This window comes from Symphodus melops (genome assembly GCF_947650265.1).
Source record: "Symphodus melops genome assembly, chromosome: 1".
NCBI lineage: Eukaryota > Metazoa > Chordata > Actinopteri > Labriformes > Labridae > Symphodus > Symphodus melops.
In genome coordinates, this window is record NC_136691.1 from 6,671,848 (window position 1) to 6,696,654 (window position 24,807).

Sequence of the window (24,807 nt, forward strand, 5' to 3'; positions counted from 1 at the left end):
CGTAGAGATACACACACACACACACACACGCACACACACACATACACACAAACAGACGGTAAAACATACGCTTGGATGCCTGCAGTAGATGGTATAGTGCTGAGCTCTGGTGCTTTCATCAGACCTTTGGTCGTAAAGCGTCACACTGACCGAGGCAGCAGCTTCCACCGAGCTCGTTTCTCAGCAGAACCCAAACACAGACGGATAAGTATTCTTCTGACACCACCCCTGTTCTAGCCCAGCACAGTCAGGCCCCCATGCCTGACCCGTGTCACTCTCTGCTCCTCATCTCCATCAGTGCTTCATGCTGAGTGCTCTGTCCTTTGGTGCTGGAATTCAAAGGAAATGCCACAGATGCCCTGTTAAAAATGTGACCTTTAATAAAATTACAAGATACTCACCAAGGGGGAACCAACTGTCCATTTGACACAAACATAATGTCTGCAGTCTGCGCAGTGCGGAGGTTGTCTCTTACTAAAATTGTGAACTTTTAAAACGTTGGAAACAATTAAAAACACAATAGCACACTAGAAACCATTGACTTGATTTCTACAGTCTGCACGCTGCACTCGAGAGTCAAGTGTAGGTTTACAGTGTGTTCTGACAGGCAGGTGATGCTGAAAATCTCTTTTATGGTTTCAAAGCAGTTCATGTGGGCATGACAAGAGCAGAATATCATCCTGTCATGCAGCTGATTTCTCTATCTACCTCCACTCCTGAAGCTGACATAAAAAGTAGTCACTTTTCTAATGGGGTTCAGTCCAGTGCTGGCGGTCATGTGTCAATGACGTCCTGAGCAGGCGAGGGTTCATGTGGCAAACTGGTGGCATTTGGCAGCGGCTGTGTGTGGCTCACAGAGTTCTGCTGCAACTCGAGGGCCATGGCGTTCTGCGGGTGGGGGAACTCCTTCACCTGTCTGCGGTACTCCAGGAAAGTGGACGCCTTGGTAGCGATGGCTACGACGTTTTTACCAACAAATATAGTTGAAACGCGGCTGTCCTGAAACAGAATCATGTTGACACCTCTTATAAGAATGGTCACCACGTTTATAGTGACCAGGCTCAGAACTGGGTACAGCATCATCTTTTGGGGTGTCATGTGTTCTCCCTGCATGCTGATCTCACTGAGTGACACGCAGGGCAGGATAAGCAGCAGGATGTAGCAGTAGAAGAACATTAGACCCTCGGCCCAGATGGGCAGGCCTGTCCGCTGGGGCTCCCACAGGTTGGCTTGGATATCCAGCAGATCCAGCAGGTCAAGTGCCACCCAGAAGAGACGACTTCTCATGTCCTCCTTCTTTCGAAAAGTTCTCACATATTCCATACTATCCAGAGCGACTAGAACCAAGTACAAGCCCGGTACACATACAGATAATAATAACGTCAATGCCTTCCGGGCCACTGTCTCCAAACTCTTCCTGTCTGCCTTGCAATTCTGGAAGACAAAGTAGAGTTTGATCTCCAGGACGAAGATGTACAGAAACCAAAGGATCATGGCGTATCCTCTTCGGGCTGTACGCACCTCGGCACCGACCCACACGGCAACATACCGCAAGACTATGAGGAAGCAAACGTCCCCTACCAGCACTATGATACAAACCCCAATCTTTCTGGGTCCCTGGTTCTGCTCCACCAGATAGGCATCCATGAAGGCCATGCTGGTCATGATGACGATGGTGGTCAGGCACACGTGGCGTTTGTCTGGGGGCGGTAACACCATGGTGAGGGCACCTTCTGGCTCTCACTCACAGTCCCCAGTTTTCAAAAAAGAAGACTAGTCTAGAAGGTGTGGAAGGCAACTTGCTCAATCACAAAAAAACTTTCCGGCTGCCAGCTGTGCAGTCCACGAGATAATTGTCCAGCAAAGAAACAATACAAAAAGTCACGTCAATGAGTGTCCCAAAATGAGGCCGGTTATTTAGTAGAAGCAGAGCAGTGTGTAGAGTCAGCTGCTGATTGCTCTTAGACCACGTGGAAACAGGAACATCACGTCGTTACTCAGCGCACTTCCATTGATCCGCCTCTGCTCATGAGCAGCAGCCACACCGAGGGCTCAACAGCTGACACACCATAACTGATAGTAATCCACACACAGTCAAACGGAGAGCACTCGCTTTGGTCTACTGTACATGTGATGGGATTGCAGGACACGGTGTTGCAGCGTAGAAATGTTTATGAGGGTGTTTATTTTTGTACGAGACGGTGTCCAAAGCCTTGGGGGTGCTGCAGCTCAGCATGTGCGAGGAATTCCTCTTCGGATCGTCCTGTAGACAGTGGTGCAGTGTGTGTGGCTCCTTGCACTCCTGCGGTGTGTATGACGGGAAACGGAGGAGAGAGAGGAGAGCAGTCTGCAGTGGCCAGAGGCCCCCAGCCGCCATAAATCACAGAGACAGCAGGTCAACGGCCCATGAGGCCTTGCGTCCGACGTCGGCTTCCCTGGGGGGAGGCTCTCACACCGAGCGGAAGATCCATCCTTCCCCCCCTTCTCCTCCCGCCACGTGCCGGCCTCTCCACAGCCTGGAAGAGGGAGAAATAAAGAGGGGAGAGGAGGGGGAGGGCAGATGAGAAGGAGAAAGAAACCTGTCAGCACTACTGGGCCATATAACACAGTTTTCATTGCCAATGGCCCTTCACATATGAGGAGCCAAGTAACGTGTCAGCTTGGCTCAAATAAAGCTCCTGCACTATTGATAGGGCAGAACATATTGCACATGTTAGAGTAAGACTGCTTCAGGATGTCATTACCTCTCTGTTGTCTGAGATGTGTCACAAGATTTCTGGATTCATGACTTAATATGCTCCAATGGTAACGTTATTATATTCTGCATATTTGGAGCCATAACACCCAGGAGTTTAATTCAGAGAGTTAAATTAATAAAGGATTTATTACAAGAAACTGTAGAATCCAATTTTAAAGTGTCATAAAGAAGCTAACGGCCTTGCACCTTTTCCTTTTCCCACATTGCTTGGCACTACTTTTCTCTTCTTAGGCGAGTGTGAATTGGAATAGGATGGGTAATAGTTCTTTTCTTGAGCATTAACTGGTTCGATATGACACTTTCTAATTTGAAACAATGAAGTTATGGTTACAGTATGAACACAGTATATTTATTAGCAGGAATATTGAGCAGCTCTTTTTAATTAAGAGTTAAAAACCCGAGTCTCCCTCAGGTGTACACAGTATTCAAAATGTTGCTGTTCAAGCTAAATCCACAGTCTCCAATCACAGTCTATTTCTGTTGAACGTCTCAAGGTGTTGCTGCTTTGACATGTTTGAGCGCTCCGGCTGATGTGTATTTCAAAGCGTGTGACGGGTTGGGTCAGAGGGTTCATCTCAGCAACAGTCCGGACTGACGTTTACAGCAATTACTAAAATATTATAAAGATATTGAGATGCTGAGCGTTTGACGTGCCAGCTGCAGCCAACCTCCTCGTGCACTGGCCTCATCAATAAGTAACTCAGCATGTCAAAATATGAAGACAGAGAAATCAGAGCTGGGCAACAGGATGGAATATGTGTTAATTGGGAGGGATGGGGGGGGACTGTTCTGTTTGTCTGGTTATAGTGAGCTTTTGCAGAAACTACAATTTTTCCGTCACTCTGTGATGTTCAGTCTGTTTCTGTGACTGCTCCTCCTGTCACTGAGCCCCCCAAGCAGAACACAAATAAATCACATTAGTGTTTCTGTCAACTGAGCTACGATTCAATTCCAAAAATGAGTAGCATTCAGAGAGCACTGCAGTGTTCTTTTATAACCAGACTGAAGCAAGTGACCATGAAACATCTGCCTCGAAGGTATGTAGCCATCCCAAAATATTCTACCACTCCAACAATGAGGGTAATCTAAGCTGACGTACAGATCCAGACAGGAATTAATAATGTTTAGTGTCTACTCCCCACAAAACGGAGGATGGTTATGCTTGGATTGCCAAAGATTAATTCAGTATGTCTGAAAATATAATTAAAAAAAAGTTAAAAGCCTTCAATGTGTATAAAAATCACAAAACCTTCTTAAAGAGGAACTTCTCATACCTTTTTCATTAGGATGCTGCACCGAGAAAAGACAGATTAAGAAAAAAAAAAGCGTCAAAATCAAAGCAACATGCACCGAGCATGGAGGGACCTTTTGATACACGCCTTATCTCTCTCCCTCTCATTTCCTGTCATCTCTTCAAAATCTCTATCTCATAAAAGCACAAAATGACAGTGACAATGTCATGTTTTTTTCCTCCTTACACATAAGAGAGCTCCCTTCAGAGCTCCTAATTCATCATTTGTGTGCTGAATAGTGCTATCCTTGACAATAAGTTTCACTTTTTGTTCATCATACGACTGTGCCTTCTGATAATGTAGCTGGACCATTAGAAGGTAGAATTGAATACTTTATCACTGCTACATAAATCCATCTATTATCTATACTGCTTTACCCGTTTGGGTTGCTACACCTTGGACTGGTCGCCTGTCAATCACATGTTGACAAATGGAGACAGACAAGCAACCATATCATACGCACATGCAAACAGACCATTTAGAGTCACCATAATCATGTTTTAGAATAAACATAACGATAATTAGCCATTTATGAGAAGAAACTTTGAGTTGGCAGGTCATTGTTTATGTCCTATTTGGTGATTATGCTGTTTTAAATCCTGTTTATCAACTGGTCTTTAATTTCACTTTAATTGATGAAAAAAAGTGACAGTTAATTAGTTTAATTAAGCTAATGTGAGCATTCATTACAAACAAACAAAACTGCTCAGTTCCTGTAATAAGAATTTCAGTTTTAGCTCAGAATGGTAACTTAGTGAAAATCTAATTTGCAGTAAAGCTCATGCTGAGACTATACAGCTACTTTCTAGCATTTGTTATATAACAGAAGGCAGCAGCCAGCTAGTATCTGATGCTGTCTGGGAGCAATCTGACATTGCAGATATCCCCATCAGTGACTGTTTTCTAAGCCCAGAAGACTCTGATGTTTCTTCCAAACTGAAACAAATATCGACGGTAGTGGTTCTTCAGCTTCTCCAGACGACTGGCTTTATTGTGGCTGATGAGTTTAAACGGGGATCTGTCAAAGTAAATATGTTGCAGGCTGGAGTCAAGCTTCATTTACTTAACGTTCCTTATGAAGCTTAAATGGATTATTTTACTTCAGTAAACTTCTCCCAACTCACGCTGATGTAACTGATGTTGAACTTCATTTTTATAGTTGTAAAAAAGAAAAAGAAATTGGAGTGTGTATTTGTGGTAGTTGGGCACAGTGGTCTGTTCTTTGCATTTGGTGCCCAAATAATGGATGCATGAAAGGACTCATGTTTAGATAAAGGGAAAGAAGTAAACATTAGTGTCAATGTTTGGAGAGGCTGCACATTGTAAGAGATGGCTGTATATCCAGTACATTAGAAGTTTTGTTCTGAACAGTTTAATGGCAGTGACTTGTTGCTGGGTAGCTGTAGAAAGTCACTGGACCAGGCCTGGTCTGCTTCATTTTCACTATAACAGCTCAGAACCTAATTTAATTTCAGTTCAAATGAATAAAAGGAGAAATCACACATTAATCAGAGACACACGGGGGGTGTAGATGTTGTGGTCCCTGACAGTGCAAGGCAAGCTGTTTCCCTAGCTTGTTGTCTTTGGCTAAATAACAAAAGCAAACATTAAAGGAGAGTTTGAGCATCTTGGTCACTGAACAAAACATTATTTCAGCAGTTACAAAGAATGTGTTGCTCTTGAAATCCTATTTAAGGGGAACTTTCAAAACTGGAGCCAACAGTGTCATTTCCTAAATTTGAATGTTGATGGTCTGAATGTGTTCGTTCCATTATTTTACCAAATAAACAGTTCATCCAGAGTGATATTGATTATAATATTTCCAAAACCAATCCACCACTGTTTAGTCTTCACAACCACAAGCTTCTTTTCACTCCCATTCAGACTAACTGAGATCTTGATATGAGAGATTTAAAGGGATACTTCACCCATTTACATGAAGCTGTGTATCATTAGAAACATGGTAGTAGTGTTGAATGGTCGTGAGTCCAGCCCTCATTTTGCTCTGAGACGAGAAAAATGTGTTTTTCTTTGCTTGAAAGTTTTCTTCATGTGATGCAAAAAGCATCATAATACACCACATGAAGAAAACTTCCAGGCAAAGAAAAACATATTTTTCTCGTCTCAGGGCAAAATGAGGGCTGGACTCACGACCATTCAACACTACTACCATGTTTCTAATGATACACAGCTTCATGTAAATGGGTGAAGCATCCCTTTAAGGATGTGATAAATAAACATTAGTCTGTTTTCATGCACTGTGTGAATTCATCAAAGCAAAATGGGCTTTGGAGCTTTTTTTGAAGGAGATCCAGAGATTGTGAAGAGAGTTGTTTTTTTTGTTGTTCATCAGAAAATACCACCCAGAAGAATATGATCTCCATTTGTATCCTTAAGGATTTACATAAACAACAACTCTTCAAAATCCCAAAGTCATGCCGACACATCAGTGTGTGTTGAAGAAGAAATGTTGCATTGAATAACTTCTCAAATCAAAGTCTGTCAATAGAAAGAAGAGCATTGCATCAGAATGAGGCTCATTTGTAATCCAAGGAGGATTTGAATGTTTAAAAACCATTATGTTGAACAGGGCCTAAGTAAGAGATTAAATGTGTAAGAAGGTGATTAATTGACTGATTAGAGGAATGCTGTGGATCATTAACATACTATAAGGGAGGCTGCTCCCTTATATATACAGCACATCACATCGTAATTTAAATGCCATTAATTACCAAAAAAGACTTTCAGATTGTTTCCCTAATGAACGGATTACAGCCGGCGTGATAATATGAGAGCGGCTAAATTGGATGGTTTGAACCTCCCCGGAGTTACGACATCAGCCACGAAACACGGATCTGCGTTGTGATTCGGCTGCCGTACCAAACGGAAAGCTGATGAACTCTGACAGTAATGGATGATTATTAATCCTCTCTGTCATGTAGAGTAGAAAAGTGCCTTTGTCAGTGTGGAATCATGACAGAAATGCACCGCTCTGTTTTGCATATTCTGCTCTGCATTTATAATGCATCACCCCAGGCTGGAGATTAGCCCTTTGGTGTCACCGCAGAAAAAAAGAGAAAAGAAGGAAAGAAGCGTCCGCTGATATGTGATTTGACAGCTGTGTCGACTATCGCTTGACATCTCTGCTTGACCTTTTTTTTGTGTGTGTGTTCCTGTAGGAGCACTGAACCTTCTCTGGATTGCCTCCATACATTTTGGGCATCGCTTATTTGCAACAATTACAGCATATTAATTATGTTGCACTATAAATAGACAACATGGAGGGGCTGTGAACCGACAGTGCAACATTTCTTCTCAGAGGGAGGCTATTACTGCGTCTGCGGCCAGAGTTATTATCCCTCTAAACAGCCACAGCTTCCTTGTCAGGCAGCTGTATTAACGGTAAGGCTCCAAGCTTGCACACACGGATCACAGCACGGACCAAGGTTTGGACAGTGCAAGTTTGTTTGTTTGGTTTTCAGATTCTTTTTTTTATTTTAAATAATTCAGACCAATGAATAAGAAAGTGTAAGAAAACTATTTTGGCACTACATTCTACAACAAACAATTTCCAGTCAAGTGTAAAATTGCTGCTGGTCCCAGGTGCTTCTTTAGAATACGTTCAAAAACAGTTCCCTTTTAAAGCACCGGCTTATCTTAATTACTCCTGTTCCTGCTTCTGATGTTTGTCTTTTTGACACCGTCTCAGAGCTTAAGGAGAGTTACGTCTTCCCAGCATCAAGAAGCCTTTCTCTTTTTACACTAAGATCTTCTGACACTTCATACACTCTGAGCTCGCACTTGTTTACACCAACACAATCATTTCATCCGGCAACTGTGAATGGGTTCTGTTACCGGAAAGCTTCAAAGAACGCTGAAATGTCGTCGCTTTCGGAAAGCCGTATTGCTATGCATTAAATATATCCCTTACAAGCCCAACTCTGCTTTCCTTTCACGCTTCTTTTTCTCATTTCTCCTGCCTCGACACCACCGAGCTTTGATCAAATGTTTCCGTCAATGTCAGCGACACTGCGGTGGGACGGCGCCCCTCTCCAGAGCGGTCCGTTTTGTCCGATATTTATGTCAGGTTGTCTTCATTAGGGCCAGAATGAAACCCATATGTCGCCTTGGCTGTCCTCCATCTCCATCATCTCGGCAGGTGTTCCGTGCGGCCCTTTGTGTTACAGTCGGCGCCTGGCTAGTTTCAGGAGAGGTGGCAGATTGCTTTGAATTCTCCCAGTGCACAGCAAAAACAGCTCAGCACAGCTCAGGCGAACAAACACTTGGACACGCACACATGTAAACCCCATGTGAACATTGGAAAAGCTCACGGATAAAAGCACAAGCTCGTTCCTCCCCTGAAATTTTGCAGACAGGATCTACAAGTCACATTTTCATCCCATCGTTCACTCCCTGATTCCACACAACCTCTGCTGATTATAACATCGCACTGTATTACTCCTCCAAATCCCTGAATACATATTAACACATTCCTCCAATAACAAATCTGCCCGTATCGAGAGACGTCAGCCTGATTCCCACTCGTCGCACTGATGAATGTGTGTGACATCGCCGAGGCGCTCAGCACATTTTCCTTAACATATTAAAACCACCAGACTCAGCTGCCTCCGTAGGGCTTAGCCTTGTCTGCGGTGCATTATTCACCGTGCATATCTACTGTATCTAAAGGATCACTACAGTGCTTGTTGGAATTCTAAACACGCCAATTTTGCATCTTTTTGTCATTCATTCTGACAGGCTTAGTCCCTTTCACATATTTATTGCGATTCAAAGGGAGACACTTCTCTTAGACAAAGTATATACAGTAAAAAGGTTTGTGTGTTTTTTATGTTTTTTAATTCCTTTATTCTGTATAATATACTTGATACTGGCTTTAGGTTTGCACTGGGATGGAATACGAAGGAGAAACTAAGAAGCGGGCCGTGTTTTGTACCAGAAGGTTTAAATGCATTTTATCACCCATTATGCTTGATTAAGGCAGATCCGCACTCTGTCACATCGCCTGCTTGATAAGCACTGAAGGTTCATTTAAGCACATAACTGTAACTAACCCGATCTGTATTCAGCTTGTCTGCTTTAAAATAGCCGTGGGTGTTGATCAAGCGCTGCTGAAATCAAACAAAACTGCACAGCACACGACAAAGGCTACATAGAGGCGACGCAGGAGATCCGATAATCGGCCTCGTATAGGGTTAGATGTTGAAAGAAGCTTTACAGAGAGCATCGCCTCCATCTTGGCCCTCAGCAGCAGAGACTGGGGCCCCTTTTTAACATGACAGCCGTGTCTTTTTCTCCCCTGCCAACTCTCAAACGGCCATAATGTGCGTGGCGTCAATCAAAGAGTATTCTTTATTCACAAAGCTGGGGAGTGGATCAAAGGCAGCGTGCCACAGTGAGTCATCCTCAAAGTGAAGAGCAGTCCTCTGACATCCCAACCCGGCAGTCAGTGATACAGGGGGCGAAGAGGACTAGTCACAAAATAAATGTGCATGGTGAGACAACTAAATCCTAAAGCGTTGTTCCATACATCATCCTCAATAAGTGGCGATGAAAAGTTTACATTTCACTTAAAAGTTTTGATAAAAGAAAGTAATCAATATTTAATGTCAATATATTGACTCGCCACACACACACCCACACGCAGCCCTGACTCCTGACATCACTGCGAGCATCTCGCAACTGTTCCATTAGCTTCTGTAATTCAGTGCAATCGCTCTTTGAGAGTTTCTTTCATCTCTCACCTCTCTGTGAAAGTGAATCCTGGGATTCACCATCCGTATTCTAAAGAATCAATGAGTGTCTGCCTCAGCACACCAAATTGAATTTTGAACCCGTTATGATTTCATCAAGGTTGAAACATGATGTTTTTGTTTGCTCTCTGAGAAACGTAGTTCACACACTTTTTCAGTGAGTTCTAACTTTTACATTTGCAATCTGCAGAGCAACTTTTTTTTTTCTTGTCTGCTCTTACTTTAGTTGTCTGCGCACCTTTCAAAGGCCACCAATCGGATCATATTGTGCCATACCTGTGGCTTTAAACTCGATGGACAGTGGGCTTCTGGTAAAGTTATGTCCGAAAGGCTGCTCCAAACAACAATAATGTTAAATATTATTAGATGTCTTTCTCTTTCTAGAAAAACTGAATTGTACGACATACTCTAGACCAAGGTTAAGATCCAGGACTGGTTTTTTTTCTTTCCTAATTAAGTATAGTTTTTGTTTCTGCGTCGTGTCAACGCTGTACCTACGCCATCAACGCGGACCCCTCCGCGTCGCATCAACGCAAACCACAAGGACTATGATACCACACGAAGACACAGCCACACCCCCCCTAGCGGATTCCCTCGACGCAGAACTACGAATGCTCAATGACGGCGTCGGGTCAACGTAGTAGGCACTCTTTCAACGCTACGTGGAAGCATAAACTGGGCTTTAGTGTTTTTGAAATGTCATTGTGACTTTGAATGAGATTTTATGTTTTTTTGAGAACAAAAACTGAAAGTTTTCATTTCACTTTCTGTGAAGCACAGGCAGTTTAAAAAAAAAAAAGGGCAAAAAAAAAGGAGGAAGGAAGTGAAAGCTGTAATTACTTTCTGAAGGCTTTAAGGTGGCATCAGGAGATATTTTAAGCCATGTGTGGGAGGAAAAAGCTGTAAACAAACAGACATTCTTAAATAAGACTTTTCAACTAAGAAAGTTTAGTTGCCCTTGTTCCACATTCCACACACACCGAGCACCATTAGACTTCATTTTTTAATAATGATTCTTCCCACATGAAGAACTTCACTGTCCTTTTAACACTTTTTTTAGTTTTCCACCAAGTCCTGAGGGAAATGTTGTGGCTCTTTAGCTGCTTAGTGCTCCACTAAATTCACCAGCTAGACGCTAACTGTGTCTGTCTGCTCTTAAGTGTTTGACAAAAGTGTACATTGGGTCTGTAGAGCCAGTTTTCTGGTTCAAATATAGATTCATGCAGCTTTGAAGTTCAAGATATGATGTTCTGCCAAATCCATATGACGGTTAAGATGATGTACGCTTTCGTGGCGTGCCATGATGATTCCTTGAATTTTTTTCTAAGATAAAAAAAATAAGGAACACTGTCATTGCTGCGTGATCTGTGTGTGAACCTGCTCCTGTAAAAAGAAACCTGACACAATTTTAGAATCATAGCAAGTGAACGCTGGCTTTTTGGTCGGTTAAAAATCATTGCACATCTTTATGACCACTATTTAAAGCCAACAACAGCGGAGATAAACCAAACAGAACGTGGAAACAACCTCGCCTTGTTTTTCACTTTCATCAAAATTCATCGATGAGTTAGTGACACATGTCCCAAATAAAACTCTAAGTTTCTTTGTCCATGGCTTTTTACTTTAGTGACCTAAACACGTGACAACAGTTTGATGTGTCCTGACTTGTTGAGTGAAGCTTTCTTTTAATCCTCTCTGTTGAAAAAAAAAAAGTCCATAGTATAACTCCCACTCACACTGATAATTGGATCGTCCCTCCAAGAGATCATTGGACAACCATTTCATTTTTTTTAATCATGGGCCACCAACGAGCATTAAGTGCTGAAGTGATACAATTTCCCCACATCTTTACAGCTGTGCTATGAAAACTCACCATTTACACATACATCAGTGTTGGAGTTGTCAGATTTGCCTGTGTTCCTGTTTTACAAGGGGATCCATTTAATCTTTATGTCAATAAACCAACCCCCCCACTAATCTTTCCTAAACTCTCTATGTCACCCTGCACTGCACGTCCTCCTGCAATGTTCGCTGTAGCCATTTCCAATTCATCAAACCCAAGAGATGGGAGGTGGCATCAATACCTCATTCTAGTCACGGTTCCTTTCTGTTGACTTTCCGTCTCATTTTAGGGTAAAATGATTTCCCAGAGACATCAAAACCTCATAGATCCTACTCAGTATTCATCATTTCGGCAAAATGTTTCCTGAGTGTGGGATGAACAAATCGGTAGAAAGTATGCTCCAGGTCCTTTCAGGTAATGTTTATCCATCAAGATTAACTTAGTTTCCTATTGCAATTAAAAAACCCACGCACCCTGCTGTTCCAAATTTGCATAAAACAGATGTGCACTGGCAGGTAAAAGGGCAACACCAGTCACCTTCAAGCAAGGCCATCCAGTGAGAAAAGTATCTTAAGAAACCGATAAGAGGGAGAGAGAGGGATTGATGCAAGAGAGCAGGGGTTGCTGTTCCACGTGATTGAATAAAAGGCAGAGGAGATGCGATACTGTGAGGATTTGAAGTGCTGCTAATGAGCTGGGAGTTAAAAAAACGGATAGCTTTGCAGAAGAAACCGATTTAAGTATTACCAGCCAGGGATTTATGATGAGAGTAAAAAACACGGATTGAAGGAAAAACGTCCCTTTCAACAAGTCATTTCATCTTACAGCCAGTGTTAAAGTTATTTTCCAAAAAGCGAGTGCAGAGATTCTATTGATGGTGTGAGAAGTGTTCCTCGTTTGAAGGATGAGGGGTCTTAAAAAAAAAAAAAAAAGCATCAGATCATTTATTTAAGTGGAGATGTTTGCCGGCGAATGAGGATCTTTGTTAGATTCTGTTCGTGTGCTGTCTGTGAAATAAAACCAGGTATTTGAGAGAAACGACGCAAAAATTTCAATGCGTCTCTTGGGCAAGGTGTTTTTCTTACAGTGACACCTGCTTTGTATGATAATGAAATGGAAAACAACATTTCACTCAGGATTAGACAATTGTTTGCCGTGCAACTCGCTGAGGAGTGTCGTATTTCCTGGCGCCTGCTTCTGTAGAGGTTTGGCTGGGTGTAACTCTAAGGTTTAGAAGTGCTTTGAATCTCAAAAAGGATTCATGAAATGTGTCTTTACTCACTGGAACTTCCCCAAAACCAGAATAATTATGAGACTGTGAGGATTTTCTTTTTGGTGGTTTGTTGTCATCAACAGAATTGTAGATTCTGATAGACCTTTAGGCCTTGTCCTAATTGTTGTCTCCTAAGGTTTAACTGGCAGTAACTGGCTGTGTCATCATGACTGTGGGAGCTTTTAGTATCTTGTAGTTAAGTAGAGCAGTTTTGAATGCTACGTTGATGGAATCATTTGTCTGTGTTGTAACAGTGTGGCAGTAGCTGTCCAGCTCTTACAGGTACACATGAAACAACAGCGGTGATGGGCCAGTACCTGAAAAACATCCAACGACTCCATTCCATCCATTTATCCATCCGTAAATCCATCCATCCTTTGATCGATTCATGCTTCTATCTCCAATCATTCATTCATTCATCCATCATTTAATATGCCCATTCAATCATTCTCGTGTCCATTGATCAGTCTGTTTGTCATTTCATCCACCCGTCTGTTAGTTTGTTTCCCCAGCAGCCTTTTCCTGCTTCCTTTCATTGGTTCCCTGAGGTCTTCCCTGACCAGTTGAGATTTATAATCCCTACAGCAAGTAAGAGGTACCCTGGGGTTTCCTGCTATTGAGACATGACCATGTAACAACCAGAGAGGGGGCACCTCGGAGGCATCTTCATACAATACCTGAACAATTTTAGCAGGCTACTTTTGAAGCTAAGGAAAGCATCGCTTCTCAAAGCTACTTCTTCATTTCTGAAATCCTTGCCGCTCGACTGCTTGCACCAGTGATATGTTCCTTTTGGTTACATTGCCTTTCACAGTTGACACTAGATTGTTTGGTAAATTGAGAGCTTTTGCTTTCTGTTTAGCTCCCACTTCTGCACAAAGGCTGGCCTTCATTCCAGCTGACACTGCTCCAGTCCCAATCTTATCACCAGAAATGTTCTCACCTGGAGACAAGATCCCAAGATACTTGAAATCCACCTCCAGGAAACACAACTTACGCCAAACACAACAAGCGACCTAAGAGAATTGACTTATTTATCCAAAGTGACTGCACTGATCTAATATCCTTTTGTTACTGTGAAGGTACAAGGTTCACACAAACTCCAAACAATTGCTTGCTGATTCCTGAATGTAGGCGTTCCAGTGACTAACCAGCAGCCAAACAGACACAATAATACACTCTTTAATGCATCACTCAACAAGTAATGAGTAACTTTTGTTTCTGAGATTGCTAATTATCAGTGAAGCTGTGAGTGATTCACACCCATACAAACAAAACCCAGGTGTTTTCTGTATCTAGGCTAACCAATGGCTAGAAATACAGAACATGGAAATTATACAGCCACAGGTTAGGTGCATTATATTGGACGACATTTTCCTTCTCCTTTGGCAGATTTTTCCCCATCTCCTCTTCACCTCAAGCTTCCGCACCAAGTTAGCAGGCCTCTGACCTGCGCCCCATGTGAGCCCAGAGTCTGAATGTATTCCTGATAGACTCAAATTGAAGTCTTTGCTGACATCTCCTTTAAGTTGTGTTGCTTCTTTTGGGGGACAACTCAGACTTTTACCATGCACAGTTCATAAGACAGTGTATCATAAGTATATAAGTCACAAACCAGTCCCTATTTATTTTTACATTGTTTTATAAGTAGTATTTAACTGTCCATATTCTTACTGTATCATTTATACACCACAGCCAACCTCCAACAATTAAAAGAACAATCATCTTATACGATCCCTCAAACTGAGCGACACCAACATTATCATTTGGAGATAACTTAGGTTTTCTGCACCAGTGCCAAAAGATAGCTGGCCTAAGAATTAGCTGTGTTCATAGAGCCAGAGTGTCAAGATATTCATCCTTAACCCATATTTGGTGACAATTACAGAAGTAGTCTGTTTTTTCCTTATGTCTAATAAAAGAAAATAACCATGTCGGTGAAAATGAATATGGTATCATGTCCCTTCATTGAGTCATTAAATGGCTCACTTGCACCATTCATTGATATTAATGTTGCATTGATTCATAAACCATTCTGTACAGTCCAAGAGTACTCCATTAAGACCTTCCTACACAATGGTCTTTGATGAGCACATGGAGTACCACTGACATCCACTTAAAGCTAATAGCACATTCTGCCACTTTTCATGCAGGCAGCCTCCCATCAGTTAGAGCGATTTGAAGCCCCGCGTCAGTGTTTGACATGAACATCAGGATGTGTGATGTAAACAGCCCTTCAGAGGGCCTCACGAGCAGATGGGGCACACTAATAAACTCCTTTTGTGTCATGCTCTTCAAACAAAGCCACACATTAATTTACAAACAACCCACAATTCTGAGAAGTCATTAGGATAAGCAATTCAAATCTGTGGTATTAATTATGTGACGGGGAACAGATAGAGACAAAAATACAAAGAGGGGGCCCCTGTGGACAAAGGGGTCCACGGGACAAGAAGTGTTTTTAACAACGCATCTCAAGCTTTATTTTACCACTCAAATGTATAATTTATTGAGAATGTCTGAAAATGCATCAAGAAAAGACTGCTCTGACTTTCAGATAACTGAATAGAAACAAACAATCTTCTCACTGATAGTCTGGATTTATATGGCAGGTCATCAACAGGCCTCAGTGTTAATTTCATCATCAGCTATGATGGAGTATATTTGTAAAATGTTGGGGCACATGTAGCCCCGTGGTTAGTCCACCCAAACATTAAAGACTGCTGAAGACCCCAAAAGCAGGCGGCCCAGGTTCACATCCATCCTGTGTCTCTTTTCCTGCACGTTGTTCCACACACTCTCTTGCTGGTTTCTGACTCTATCTACTGTCCTGTCTCTAAACTAAAGGCATACAAAGCCTCAAAATACATTAAAAAGATCAGTAAATTCACTGAAAAAATGAATACTTGTCATTTGTCTTCACTTTTTCAATCAGGCCTTTTATGTTCCAGCAACAGTTTCCATAACAGATGACAACCACTTGTCAATGGTTTTAATCCCACCTATTGTGCTTATTGGCAAATCGTTATTCCCTCCTAAACGCTCATTGGATTGCTTATTGGACTTTTCTGTCTGGATGCAGGTTAAATCATTTACAACAAACAATGATGGGTCAAGTTTCATGATTGAAGAAAATCAGTTTATCTTTGAGATTTAAATGCATGTAAACATTTTAAAAATATTGATGTACAAATTTAAAACCCTTTCTTTCAACTTCAGGACATTTTATGATCTGTTGGCTTCAGTTTCTCTCTGTGATCAAACCCTTAATGTGAGGACTTTATATATTCTGCAGTCGAGCAGCAGAAAAATGAATCCTGCCTTTATAAGGAAAATGACAATCTAAGATTGCTCATCAATTTCTGCAGAACATTAGCTTCAAACCCTACAATAGCTTAGAATCATTCATCGTCCACATAGTTTATTGTATCTAATGGTGCTTGAGCTGTATCGCAGATACTGCATCATCCAAAATTGATTTGAACGGTGAGAAAAAAAAAAAAAATCTGTCCCATCCTCACTCGTAGTCTGAGATTTAGCTCCGGGGAGTTGTTGTCAGCTAAAAAGTCAATCTGATCAATCAGCCAACCGCTGACAGGCTTTGCAAATGAGAACAACATCCATCTGTGGAAGTGTTGCACTGATGTACACCACACATACACCTACACACACACACACACACACACACACACACTCTCGCTCAGACCTCAGGCTCGTCTGGACCTTCATAGGCAGCAAAGTGAATAGAAGAAGACTTAAAAACAACAATTTGCTGTCTTTTCCTACAAAGTGCTGTGTTTCTAAATGTTATTCATGCCTTTGGGGCTGTGCTGTCACCTTCATTAACAGATTAAAAGCCAAAAAGTAATTGAGAACTAACAATTCATCAGCAAGTTATTGGTGCTTTTGGTCCCGGCAAACTGGCTCTAAAATCATTCAGGCCAAAGGCTCCTATTTGAGGGAGTGAGAGGAAATACACTCTTACCATGCTACTGTAGTTCTTTTTGAGGTTTTAATGTCCTCTGACAGGCGCAGAGCTCTATTTAACTGCCTCCTACATTGACATGCAATTTAGTTTTTGCTAATTATAGGGTACAGCGGTCATGAATTATTCTCTGCTCCTTAGCTCCCTCTCACCCACTCTCTCTCTTTCAGACACAGGCAGAAACACGCACAGCCGCGCAAAGCATACAAACAAAAATTACCCATCTGCTGATTTTCACACTGAGGCTGAATGTCACGTACAGCAGGATGCCTCACACTGACTCAGGGTGGGGGCCGAGAGACAGGGAGACGGAGAGGAGGCGAAGAAATGAGAGCAGGGAAAATCCAACAGTTCATCTCTCCCCCGCTGTTAGAGACCATTCATAAATACTCCGCCTTCACTCTTCCTCCCAGTTGTAGATTCTATGAGATTCTATGAGACTCCAGCGCCTCGACATATCTCATAGAACGCTTTAGATTATCACAATACCCTGAAAACTTGGAGCTATAAAAGGAATCTTGACAAGAGACGAAGAGCAGAAAGCCTTTAAAAGAAAAAAAAGAATCACAAAAGTACTCTCTTAATTCAGAACATGCTAGAGCTCCCCAATTATAATAATGAGACCTTCACAGAGCTGCTTTATTCAGTCTGCAGGAGGATAATTTTAGATTAGAAATTCTGCAAGTGCTGAAACTTTTATTAAACTGTCGTCTGCTGTACATGTGTGATGCAGTGCAGATCTGTCACTGTCTAGGAGTTAATGAGGTCAACACAGACAGGCAGAGGCACAGAGAGTGTGAACCAGTGGAGAGGAAGAAATGACTTTAACATGCACAGGGTACCGATTTTAGACGTTCTATGTAGGTAATTTCAGAAATGCAACATTTCCTATTTAATTTTAACTGATAAAACAATAAAAACAAATGACTCAAAATAACTGAAGGCTCATTTCCTCTATGTGTACACTTGAAAATAAGCCCCATGAGGAATCTCAGGAGTAAAAGTAAACTACTATCCCCATGTGGTTTGAATTTAGTTTGTGATTTTAAAAAAATAGTAAAAAATAACATTATTTCTTGTTTCCATCAAATATTATGTTGATTGATATGTCATAAAACAAAAATCTTTGTTGCTATACCTATAGAAGTTACACTACCTTACGTTGTCTTTACCTATCCATCATCCTTTCTGTGTGGGCTCTCTCTCTCTCTCTCTCTCTCTCTCTCTCTCTCTCTCTCTTTGACATTTGTGTCTAATATTACAAGCGTTCTTTGCATGCATAGGTCAACAGAGACTTATTGACATGACATGACGCATATAAAGCTAAATCTAATTTGAAAGACTTAGGACATGGACATATCATGAGGCAGGTCTGCATTTTGCCCTCACCATTACCACAAATCTTGGCCTTGATTAATTGTAATTTGCATACGTTTTTAAGCAAGAATAAAGTAAATATTAGAACTGTATAACTGTATGTAAAGATGGACGACGTGTCTGCACCTCACACCATCGTAAAACAAAGTGAAGCCTAAATACTGCCCTGACAGGGGCTGACATACAGCATCAGAGATTTGCACAGACGGCTCTGTAATGGTTTTGTCATCCCAATACACTATTTAACCTACTCTCACACTAACAGTCTACATTAGAACCGATTACTTTGTTGGTTTAAAGCCATTTAAAGTGTTGTTTTTTTTACTTCAACAGCGTTACATACTATAGCACTGTAAATGTTTTGGCCTCACTTATACAGGGCTGTCATGTTGTCCATCTATTTATTCAGTCTGTGGTTGGAACTTAATGGAATCCATTGTTGTACTGAGTCGTTTAGTATTAACGTTCATGTGTGGCAACATTGGAACAGTGACCTGAGGACGAATAACTCCATCAAAGTGTGAAGGTTCAACAGTGTTCTATTTTCTTGAAATAGCAAATAGCACCAAGTCTTGATTTTAACTCGCTATAATTATTCAGGCAAAATAAGTTTATGTTATAAGTCTATGCTCCCAGATCAACAATCTGGGCTTGTTGTTGTTTTTATTTACTGTCCCTCAGCTCTCCCTCACGTGGACTCAGATGACTCGTGTATCAGAACTGAGCTGGAAAGCAGCAGAGGAAGGATTTAACCTAAAATGCTAAAGAGGGGAGCCTAACTCTAAAGCTGCTGAGTGCAGCAGACAGGGAGAGTGACAAATACAAACACAGGCATAAAGGGAGTAAAAACTGTCTGTTTTCTTCTATACGTCTCCTCTCCATCTGGTCATAAATGCTGAGTATCCACGAGGGGGAAATGCTCCAATTTTTTTCATTTCTCTCCCTGACTGAGCACAGATTTCTCTCCTCCTCTCCTGTCTCGCTCTCTGCCTCCACGTTTCTGCTGCTGTCCTGATTCCTTCCTTATTTCACTGAGCTTGTCTGACCCGCACTGAGGGGATATGACTCTGTGCTCCTCACCCCACATAGAAACACAATCTTCTTCTTCTGCTCCCCATTATTCTGAGCAGTTACAATGCCCACTTCACTCAAGGTCATTTATTCAAGGCTACGCTCACACTGATAATATTTACACAGCGAGAGAGGAAGAGCAAGTGCTTTGACTCAGGATTGAAACTCCTTCACATGGACATTTATTTGTGCCTTGTTGTTTTTTTTTTAAATCTGCTTGTTCCACACATTATCATCAGTGTGACGTCTCAGATAGGTCTCTAGGAAATGTCTTCAAACCTGCTCAAGAGTGGCCTCATTATGACTCTGTGGCTAAAGCACTCAGTGGCTACAAAACAAGAATATATACGCTCTGCACGACAGAATTCCACATTTCACAGACTAAGACATACCTGAGAGCAGAGGGCTCCGAGACTGAGACAAGACTCAGACATTTAGGGATCGAGACCAATTCAAGACAAAGACTAAGGTTAGACAAAGACGCACCAAGACCATAAAATATCACCGAAAATCATAATTTCGTGTGTAGAGGGCGTGCCTCTCATTTAGACTGTAACACAGAGAAGGTGAATTGAAGTTGCTCATTCTTTCATAAAGGGATGTTTTTCCTTCTAATTACAGTAATGATGTGCATAAATAGCCAATCAGAGGTGGTCTTGATTGGTCTTGATTAATAATCCAAAGTCTGCCCAGTCTGATACAAGATCATGTAAAAAGACTTTTGATTCTGAGACAAGACTGAGTCCTTAAAAAAGTGGTCTCAGACCGGTCTTGAGACCAAGACCGATTTGGACAACTACAAAATGAGTACATCCTACTCTGCTTGCACTCTGCTTTCTCTCACTCTGAAACACTTTTATTCTTATTTCAAGGCTAATCCACGAGAATCAAAGTTTAAACATTTCCATAAAATGATGGTTTTAATTGTGCCTGATGTTGCGGCATGCTTTGGCACCCTCAGCACCCCTGCTCACCCTATTTCACCTATGACACCCTGAGATACATGAAGAAAAAGAAAACCTCATTGAAGTCAGTGAAATCAATTTGAATTTGAACGGCCTTGTATCAACGATGAAATAGAGTTCACAATCTGTCAATCTATACAAAAACCAACGTGCTCTGTTCTTACACTCTGCCCTTTGATTACAATTGGCTCCAGTTTAGGAGCAAGACAGAAGAACATAGTGTTTCAGCAACTACAGCAAGTTTCCCCCCTGGATTCATACTTTGATTGTAGAAAAAAAAAACACACCATATCATATAAAAATTTCCTTCAAATTATTCACTGCATGCATACAATCCAGAAAGACACGGTTATGAACCAGAAGCAAATATCAGCAGAGCAATATTTCCAGTTTTTAAACAGCTTAAAATAGGGATGCAGAGAGAAGGGTGAATAAGCAGAGGACTTTTTTTTAACAGCATTTTAAAATCAAATTCCTCTGTTGCTGAGGCGACCAGTTTCCTGGCAGAGACTAAGGTGTGATATTGAAGAACAGGGCTGTAATGAAGACCTGGCTCCCTGGAGAGAAAACACTCGTGGCCAGTTTCACAGACACGGATTATGCCTGTTCTTGGACTAATTTGTCTTTTCACTGCACGTCTCTGTAGAGACATCTCTTTAGTTGGAGTCTGCATAACTGGCCCCCTGTGCCTCCCTCCTGAATGTATTCCTCACTTTAACTGTTTGACCTTTTGTCCCTTCTCTCTTTCTAAAAGCCTTGCACCAACATAGACTCCTTCCTTGCACAGTCTCACCCCTTTACCTCAGGATAGCACTCCAGATTTAAGACCTTAGCAGATAGCACAAGTTGTACAGCTCCAGCTTATTCATCAAGTTAAATATCCCTTAGCCCTCCGCTCCCTCAGTGTAGATTATTCAAATGACGGCGCCCTCATATTTGGAATTAGTCTGCAGACATATCTGCTCATAAATTGGCTCTGTCCGACAAGTAACTCCAGCTACAAAGAACCCCGGTGATGTATGCTCTCATGTGTCATAACGTGCTATTATTCCATTTTGAACATGCTAGTGGGTGCTCTGTCAGTCACCCAGATTAGGGTCATAAAACTTAGTCCTGAGATGATGTGACATTTTGCCCAGGCTGTAAAATCTCCACAGCGTGCTTGCACCTCCACACTGTAAATTCAGTGCCTGCTGGAAGAGCCTTGAGTCAAGCTGTTGCATGCTAAGGGTATGTGACATGTAGGCATTTAGAGAATGTGTATAGAGGATGTATCAACGGCGATCTAGACTTCTTTTTTTTTGGTTGGTTGGTTCAAGTGAGGAAGGGGTGGTATGACATTTATATGCATGAACAACTTTTATTTACTCTGTCGAGTTTTAGTTTTTCTTTATGGAGTCAAAGTTATCAAAATCCCAATTTAAGGGAATGTTGGAACAATACTGTATATACATGGACGTAGTCTTTGTGACGTCACCCATTGGTTTCTGAAGCAGACTTCTGAGGCCCAAATCAACTGTGTTCACCATATTCGACATATTGTCTCAAACAAACTTTTGGTCACCCTAGTAACAGGGAAGAGCTCGCCCGTCAGATGAGACACGTCTGTTATTAAGAATAACTCTTGTCCTTCACATCGTTTAAATTAGAGGAGTTTAAAGAGAGAAAAAAAACATTATTCCAGTACAGTTTGTGCCAATAAAGACATGATTCAGGCTAAAAGCCATTTGTTGTATATCAGACTGTAAACATATTACTTCCTACTGTCAGTATGGGGTGTGTATGGGTCTTGGTCTTTTGGAGCCAGCTTAAAGTGGACTGTTGTGAGAGTCATTCATTGTGAGAGTCAGCCCAAATAGTCTATTTTGGATTGCAAATCAAATAGCATAGCATACAGTGTAGCTTAGGATGTTAACCAATCAGATTTCCAGCCCAGGCCATATAATGGTTCAGTCCCTGTGTTGGTGAGTCATGTCTTGTGTGTATGTGTGCCATTTATTCAATCTACTTGAACAAATCATTTGCACGTTACGATTTATACATGCACGATTTTCAGGGTAAATTTCAGCCCTCTGTGTATCCAGTCATGACTGCACATGTATGTTTCAGGATAAGCAATATGCATGACTGTGTTTGTGCCTCTTCCTGTGTTAATGCATTCCTGCTTGAGACACTGAATGAATATTCATCGGGCTGGCTGTGTGTGTGTGTGTGTGTGTGTGTGTGTGCGTGCGTGTGTGTGTGTGTGTGTGTGTGTGTGTGTGTGCGTGCGTGTGTGTGTGCGTGCGTGCGTGCGTTACTGCACACAGCCAGACCAGTCTCACACTTTTGTTTTTGCACTGTGCCAGCGTGGCACTCTTTGTATCTCCCTGCTCCATCGGGGGTTTGGGGTGGCGGCGGGTTGTACTAGGGAGGAAATAAAGGGACAATGAATGACATTGACAGGCAACATGCTGCAAGAACGTCTCTCTCTCCATCCCCCCCATGTTCCAGGGACACCGAGCTGATCGCTGATAGCAGATGTGTGTATCTAATTGTGGTGGGGTTGCGCGCCCAGAATACGTCTCTGTCACTGCATGCCAGGAAGTTAAGCCCCCTCCAGAACCCCCAATCACAGCTTCTAATTAGAGCCCTTATCTCTGTCAATCACTGAGCTTTTCACTCGCCTTTGGATAACAGCGTAACAGGTCAGAGCATGATGTGTGGTGGTCACAGAGGACGAGAAAAGAGGCAGGCCATGAGGAGTGTATAAAACACCAAAAAGGGACTTAAAGGAGTAGAAGAAGGATCCAATAAAAACGTGCTTCATGTTTCTTAAATTCTTGGAATGTTCATTGCATGCACAGGTGGAGAAAACAAGGAGGGAAGTGAGACTGATTAATTCAAGTAAAGTCAGCTTCCTCTGATCCATCAGAACAGATCCACTGGAGCAGATGAAGGTTAAATGCTTTGCTCAATGGCAACACAACTGTAGCTTCTGAGTCAGAGGAGAGTACTTTGCATTGAACCGTCCTTTCAACTTTTTTTTTTCTCACTGATGCTATTGATGGTTAGTCTGAGTATTTCCCCTTGAGGCTACTGCTGTGCTCCAACGGAAATGATAAAAAGTGGAATGTATAGGGTTTCAAACAGAAAGAAACCGGAAATCATTGGTATGCGGGGATGCACGCAAGCTTTTCAGAGAGGCGTCTGAACTAAGGCATGTTTAATGCAACATTTGAATCCACAAGTGTAACCAACCACAGAATATGAGCTGGTTTAGCTATACTGCAGCATACAAAGGTGATGCAATATTTATTTGATATATGTAACAAAGAGGATAAACCATTGAAAATCTAGCTGAAAATTAAAAACAAATTCTGTCCAACACTTTTTCTAAAGCAAACAGAATTCCTCGAAGAGAAAAAACCCCGTTATTTTTCATATTTCTAGTTCACTTGTTTAGTAAGGGAACGGTGCATGTTGATGTTTGGTAGCAGAAGCGTATTGATTTAAGGTTGGACGTATGGAATTAGGAGTGGTTGCCGGAAAGTTGCCAGTTGACTTACTGGGCACTGCTGAGGTGCCCCTGAGCAGTGTACCAAATGCCCAGCTGCTCTGGGTGCTGCTCTGTGCAGCCCCTTTGCATCTCTAGATGTATTCATGTCCATGGGTCCTATCTGTTGTTGGCCTTTGTCATGTCGCACGCCCCAGATACAGATGCTATAGTCCCAAAAATAACTTTAGAAAGTATTTATATGTATTTATTTAAGCAGCTATTTCTATATAGTATATGAAGTTGTGTATCTCCACAACTCATAAGAAAGGAAAGAATACATGTTTTCAGTATTCTCAGAAAGCATGGTAAATGGCCTCGGGCATGTATCGCACTTTTCTAGTCTTCTGACTATTCAAGCACTTTTACACCACATTGCACAGCTACCCATTTACACCCTGATGGTAGAGGCTTCTATGTAAATGTGATCAGCAGGAGTAACTAATCCTATTCATTCACATGCATACAAGGTTCAAGGTTCAAAGTTTCTTTCTTAATACCCACAGGTAAATTAGTTGTGCACGCAGGATTTCAGATACAGATAGAATACAACATAATATAAAAGCATGCCAGAACATGACACACATACTTATCAGAGTATATACAGAATGGGATTCACCATTTCTAGCTGCATAACCTTCCATTCGCTGCACATTTGTCCTTGGTTTTAATCCATTGCCATCAGATATCAACCTCTATTTCCCTTTCCTTAAACATTTATGCTCATTTTACTTTGCTGGTTCACATTATATTCTCATTTTAAAGAAACCATTTTGCTAGTCACCTTTAAAACCTTTTACATACAGTATATTATTATGGAGGAAAATTAGATCATTTTTCATATGAGAATCACATAATTGAGGTAAATGAAAGGAAAATGTAGATAGGGATCATGAAGTTGAGGTTAAGTAGAAGAGATTGAATCAAAAGGACAGAC

At 41.6% G+C, this 24,807-nt stretch overlaps 1 protein-coding gene across 1 annotated transcript in view; it reads right to left on the reverse strand.

The window, feature by feature from the left end:
- Positions 1–737: 737 nt before the first annotated feature.
- The window catches only part of tmem121ab (transmembrane protein 121Ab), a 41,707-nt gene continuing 17,637 nt past the window's right edge, over positions 738–24,807 (reverse strand). The window contains exon 2 of the mRNA XM_079355601.1: positions 738–2,516. Within this exon, the coding sequence (XP_079211727.1) occupies positions 775–1,719 (945 nt within the window). The 5' untranslated portion in view covers positions 1,720–2,516 and the 3' untranslated portion in view covers positions 738–774. The remainder of the gene's footprint in view (positions 2,517–24,807) is intronic.